At 33.0% G+C, this 6,147-nt stretch overlaps 1 protein-coding gene across 1 annotated transcript in view; it reads left to right on the top strand.

The window, feature by feature from the left end:
* Positions 1 to 1,917, top strand: part of LOC107726989 (neural cell adhesion molecule L1-like protein) — a 62,296-nt gene extending 60,379 nt beyond the window's left edge. Inside the window, exon 26 of the mRNA XM_016536729.1 lies at positions 1,439 to 1,917. Coding sequence (XP_016392215.1) covers positions 1,439 to 1,640 — 202 coding nt within the window. The 3' untranslated portion in view covers positions 1,641 to 1,917. The remainder of the gene's footprint in view (positions 1 to 1,438) is intronic.
* Positions 1,918 to 6,147: the final 4,230 nt, after the last annotated feature.

The following is a 6,147-nucleotide window of genomic DNA, read 5'->3' as shown; positions in this document are numbered from 1 at the left end:
ATATATATATATATATATATATATATATATATATATATATTCTTAATTTACATGTGGTCACCCTCCAAAATTAGGATGTTCTTGGTCATCTGAGTAACAAATATAAAAATATAAAAAAATATAAAATTTGAAACAATCCCAGTGAAAAGAGGACTAAAATGCTGCTCATATATATGAGAACTATCACATAGTTCTAATTAAATGATAGTATCTAGTAACGCTTCTGTCGGTAACAGGGTTGACAAAAATACGAAAACATGAGGAAGAAAAATAGTCATAAAATAATAAATTACATAGCCTGAGATGGCACAATACAATTTCTTGTCATTTTAAGGTGTCTTCATTTCATGGATATTTAAAAAATGTTTTTTATTTCCAAGTGGAAAAGGCACAGATTTCATGGAATGACCCATTTACTGTCACTTTTGATCATTTTAATGCATCCTTGCTGAATGCAAGTATTGGTTTCAAAAATAAATATATAAACAAACAAATAAATTAATATTGATGACCCCAAACTTTTGAATAGTACTGTAACTGTATCGTGGTTTTCACAAAAATATGAAGCAGTTTTCAACATTAATAATAAGAAGAAATGTTTCTTGAGCAGCAAATCAGCATATTATGAGAAACATTTTTGAAGGAAATATTTTTTTTTTTACTTATTTTAAATTGGAATTATTTTAAAATTAGCTATTTTAAATTGTAGTAATATTTCGCAATATTATTATTTTTGCTGTATTTTTGATCAAATAAATGCAGCCTTGGTGAGCATAAGAGATATTTAATGGCAACAGGTTCTGCTAAAATTAATTTAGTTTTTATCTGCACCAATTAATCGGCAAAAGCATCTCATTTCTACATGTTTTTAACTAAATATTTTGGAGAGATGATGCAATACATTCCCTACTGTGAATTGTTCTCCTGTGGTCAGCAGGACTATTATTTCCAAAATTAAAAGAGGACAAATGTCAGTTTATCCGAATAAATGTTCTGTCTGGATTTACTTTATCGCTATCCGAGATGTTGTGGCATCTCATAGTAACCGGGAGCTTACGAGGTGACCCCGTCTCCTTACAGACACCTGTTTGCTGGCAGTGTGCCTGCTCTCAAATTGGCAGCTAATTTTGGTTTGTCCCATCATTCCTTAGGGACTAAAGTAACCTGACAGGCTGTTTGTCTACAGGCACACAAAGCGTCTCTTAAGTCGGTCCTCTCATTGGCTGGCATGACCGGCGCTCTGCAATTTTCTCCCTCTCTCTAGTTTTGAGAATTGCCATCAGGCCTTGAAGTCTTTGCAATTACTAATTATCAGAAAGCAGTGATTGCATCCTTCCCTTGCACCCTTCATCACCCGCTCTGTCTGCCAGCCTCGACTAGTATCATCATCCTAGTCACTCTGAGCTGAATTTGACTCATTTTTCTTGCTGTTTGACAGTGACAATGATGAGAAGCCGCTGAAGAGCAGCCATCAATTGTTCACAGACATCAAAGCGGATGATAGCAGCGAGGACAGCTCTGTGATGTCGGACGACGACGACTGCGAGTTCAACGAAGACGGGTCGTTCATCGGCGAGTACTCGGGGTACAAGCGTAGGGTGTCCACAGAGGTGAACGGACACACCCCGGTGACTTCTTAATGCTGGTTCAACCTTTTAAAAAACTTTTAAACTATTTTACAGGGAGAACGAGAAGTTTGTTTGTAAGATGTGCCATGAATGTGCCTATGTTTTGCTTTTGCGTGAATGGCCACTTCTTTACAGTATTAATATGAAGGGTGATGACAGGTTATAGTTCCGGCCAACATGAAAATTATGCCATCATTTACTCATCGCTGTACTGTTTCAAACTGGTACGACTGACTTTTTAAGACATTTAGTAGAATGTTCATGGTGCTCTTTTCTTACAATAAAAATAAATGGTTACCAAGGACTGCAAAGCTCCAAAAAAGGACAAAAATATGTCTATACCCTTGTGAAAAAGAAGTACACGTTAGCATACTTTAAAAAAGTACTTACTATGGAAATAATATACTTTAAAAGAATACTTAAGTGCAAACTGACTGTAATGGTTTGTAATGGACACTTAATGATGTTCTTTGCAATTAAATAAAATGTGTTTTAGTTTAAATTTATATTAAATCAATTTAAATTTAAGAGTGTTTCTTGACCCACTCAAGTAGTACATCTTTATATGTAATTTCAGAATTCTGTTTTCTTTGAAATATGGTTAAAGTGTACAGTTGAAAATATTGACAAGCATTTATGGTAAACTAAAATATACTTTAATGTCATTTCTTTTGAAACTTGTTTGTCATGTATATCAATATATTTGTAATTACACATTTGTAATGATGAAGTTGCAATTAAATACATTTAAAACATTAAATGTAATTTGAAAGAAAAAAATGTTTTTAACATGCACTTTTAAGATATGAAATACACTACAAGTGCACATTTATTACAATTAAGCACATTTCTTTTTCACAAGGGTATTCAAAGTCTTCCATACAATATGAAATTTAAGTCATTGCTCACTGATTATCTGCTGCAACTCTCAAATCTCATTCACATTTGCGCATATTCAAATATGGCACGACAAAACGTATCAGGTTTTATATCAATGATGGAAGAAAAAATAAGTCATACAGCTTTACTTGACAGTGAGTAAATGATGACAGAATATACATTGTTGGATAAGCAAATAATTTAACATCATTTTTGGTTTTATGAAACATTATTTGTCCAACAACAAAACAATCAGGTTTGTGCACCTTAGAATTCATGCGGATTGCACGGTTGCGGTTAGATTAGGTAACGTTTTCACTATTCCTGCTGAAGAAGAAATAAATAATTCATGGTCTGTCACAAAACTGATGTCTTGACAGCACAATTTCCGGTTACATGTTCGCTTGTGTGGGCAATCACGTAACCTCTCTGCACGCCTCTCAGCAAGATACTGACACAATGAAACAAAACAATTATGTTCTGACTCTTCAATATATCTACAAAAACATATTTCTATTTAACCACATATTTGATTAAAACTGACATTGGCGCTGCCATGGGAAAGAAATCGGCGAGAAAGGTCAACACTGAATGGTTAGATCCCATAATTTTCTACTTGCACTAATATGCAAAAATATGTTCTAGTGCATGCAAGCAATACCGCCATAAGGGGGATTATGTTATCAATAATGTACTACGATTGCCTTAGCTTCTTTAAACTATGAGACTCGAGTATGATCAAGTCCTTCAATATACTTTTGGTGTCTTCAGCAAATCTTTTACATTTTGTAATTCTGTTTTGCCTCCAAAATCCATGTTCTTAATAATATATTATGTCCGGGCCGCAATCCAATGTAATGTCAATCCAACTTGAAATCTCGCTAACATATTTATTATTACTGAGAGAGAGCCCTTCTGCTGATATATGACATGCAAATTTTTTTGTAAGTTCTTTTTTCTATTTTTGGAAATATTTAGTTAAGAGATTCCACTGTAGAGACTGTTTTATTTTTAAAATGCTCTTCTGTCCTTGCACTGTATATATACAGTATATATCTGTAGATAATATTTTTGTAAGTTTTTCTTTTTGCATTTTTCTTTTGCATTTCATTCTGCCTGAAATATTGCTAATACTAAAGACTCAGGAGGTTTTGTTATAGAATATTCTGTGCAAAATGTTCATCCTTGTATCTTCAGACCTGAAAAATGTTTACTCCCACATTTGCTATGTTTTGCTATATTTGTCATGCACAACACAATGAAATGTTGACTATCACAACACATTTTGGTACAATGAACCTAAATGATTTCAGTGTTCACCACAGAAACACACAGGGCAATAAAAATGACTTTTAAATACGTTATAGAAACATTTTTCAGTTTATATAAATATTTTGGCTCTATATAATATAGATTTTTTTTCATTATTAGCATTTAGCAGTTTGTGATTCCAGCACAACTAGGAAGTATGCATCAGAAATCCAGGTAAACTGTTTCCTATAAAGGAGTTGTGGATAAAGATTTTTCCTTAGTAATATGCTGACACACGTTCTTATGGAGAGTGCCATATGACCTTTGACCTTGCGCGTCTCCACAATACAGCGGCACACCAATTAAAAGACACACAGTGGTTTTGAGGGCACAACCTCTACAATTAGAGCCAGTGTTAAAGCACATCCTGATGGGCCTGAACACATCCCACTTGACTGGGAAGAACTAAAACATGTATAAGAGGGTCAGCAGATTAGGATCACTACATATAAAACACACTGGCCAAGACTAAATGAAGTAGACCGTAAAATGGCTTGATGATTGTTTGGCCATTCAATATTATTTTGCATATATTGGTATACTTTTGTAATAGTGTATAGATCAGAAATCTTCAAAAGTGGGTGAAAAAAAAAAATGTATATAAAACAAAACAAATAATTTCAACCAAAGCTATACTATATATGCTAAAGTTTCAAAATGTTTAATTGTCTATCTCACATAAAAATATATCAAGTAAATTTTTAATATGATGCACAGTATGTACAGTAACAATGTACATTAAAGTGCATCATAAAATACAATAAACTTTAAATTCAGCACTCAATTTATACAATGTTTCTCCATCTCGCTATAAACCAAGGAGTCCTTGTACTGAAAAAGCTTGGAGACCTAGGTAGAGAGTATGTATATATATATATATATATATATAATGAATTTGAAATTTGACAAATGGTACAGAAGTAGAAAATAAAGTCACATTTAATTACATTTCTGAGTCCAGGATGAAAGTCCAGAATGAAAGAAATTCTGCTGTGTATCAGTGCACAAATACTTGATTTACTATATCAAGCTGTCATGGTAACCTCTGCCTACTACAGTGTCTTAGACTTTTACTTTATGGCAATTTAATGATGTTTATGACAACTGAAATACCTGCTATGGACCTTACTTCTTAATTTTTTTAAATCACATAAATGCTTTTCCCTTCATCACAAATCCCAATTTCAAAGAAATGTCCAGGGCAATTTAGCAATGTTCTTGTTACCCTTAGAGGTGACTCATTTCTCTTACAAACTGAATATGCTATTGGAGAAGGAAGCTGTCAAGAGTAAATCCACCCTACAGTTTCTACGGTCAGGCTGGAATAAGTGTCAAAGCTAAATTCAAAAAGAGAGAAATATATTTAAAAAAACAACCATTGCATACTGAAGAAAAAAAACAAAAAACGAAATAAGAAACAGAAATGTCAAATATTTGTAAGATATAAAAATTTGTCTTAAAATACACTATTGGCTTTAAAAAAATAAATCAGTAACACTTTAAGGACCAATTCTCACTATTAAGTAGTTACTTATTAGCACGCATATTACTAGCATATTGGCTGTTAATTATAAAGCACATATTAATGCCTTATTCTGTATCAAATTAAGAATTTATTGAGGCAAAAGTCAGTTAATAGTGAAGAATTGGTCCCCAAACTAAAGTTTGCCTCAAAAATCAATAAAGTTGTGAGATTTATGCTGATTTATTTGCTAATAGGGTAACAAAGTGTGTATATTCTATGAAAATAATTATTATACAGGATACATATCTTTCTACTTGTAGTTAAGTGTGCTATTTAGTAGTTAAGTGTGCTATAAAGTTGCTTTGCAATGATTTGTATCGTGAAAAGCGCTGTACAAATAAACTTGACTTGACTTGACTATTTATTTGTAATTATTTGTGAAATACTAACAATTTCTGAGTGAAAATGACCTCAGTTGTATTCAGCTATTCAAGCCATGTGAGTATCTGATCTCATGCAGACTTTGCAGGTGAATTGCCCTTCTTCCATTCAAAGCTCTTCAAGATTAAATAGGCATCCAGCTATAATCAGATGACTCCATGGCTAAAGCACTTGAAAAGCACCCAATGCTTACTGCTGAAATAAAGGTCATTCACAACATTAATCCCTGCTTCGTGCTGGATTCTTCTTTTATCAGATTCAACGTGTAACACATAGGTAAAGTCTGTAGTGAACCACAGTGAGCACCTGAGGTCAGTTCACCTGAATTGTTTTATAGTACCACATTTTACGTAAAATACATACAAATTATCATGAGATCACGTTGACTTTGTTGACCCTTGTCAATAATATTTCCATCCATTT

The sequence above is a fragment of the Sinocyclocheilus rhinocerous genome, unplaced genomic scaffold, assembly GCF_001515625.1.
Source record: "Sinocyclocheilus rhinocerous isolate Xijiao unplaced genomic scaffold, SAMN03320098_v1.1 scaffold666, whole genome shotgun sequence".
Taxonomy (NCBI): domain Eukaryota; kingdom Metazoa; phylum Chordata; class Actinopteri; order Cypriniformes; family Cyprinidae; genus Sinocyclocheilus; species Sinocyclocheilus rhinocerous.
This window is presented reverse-complemented; position numbering and strand designations above follow the sequence as displayed.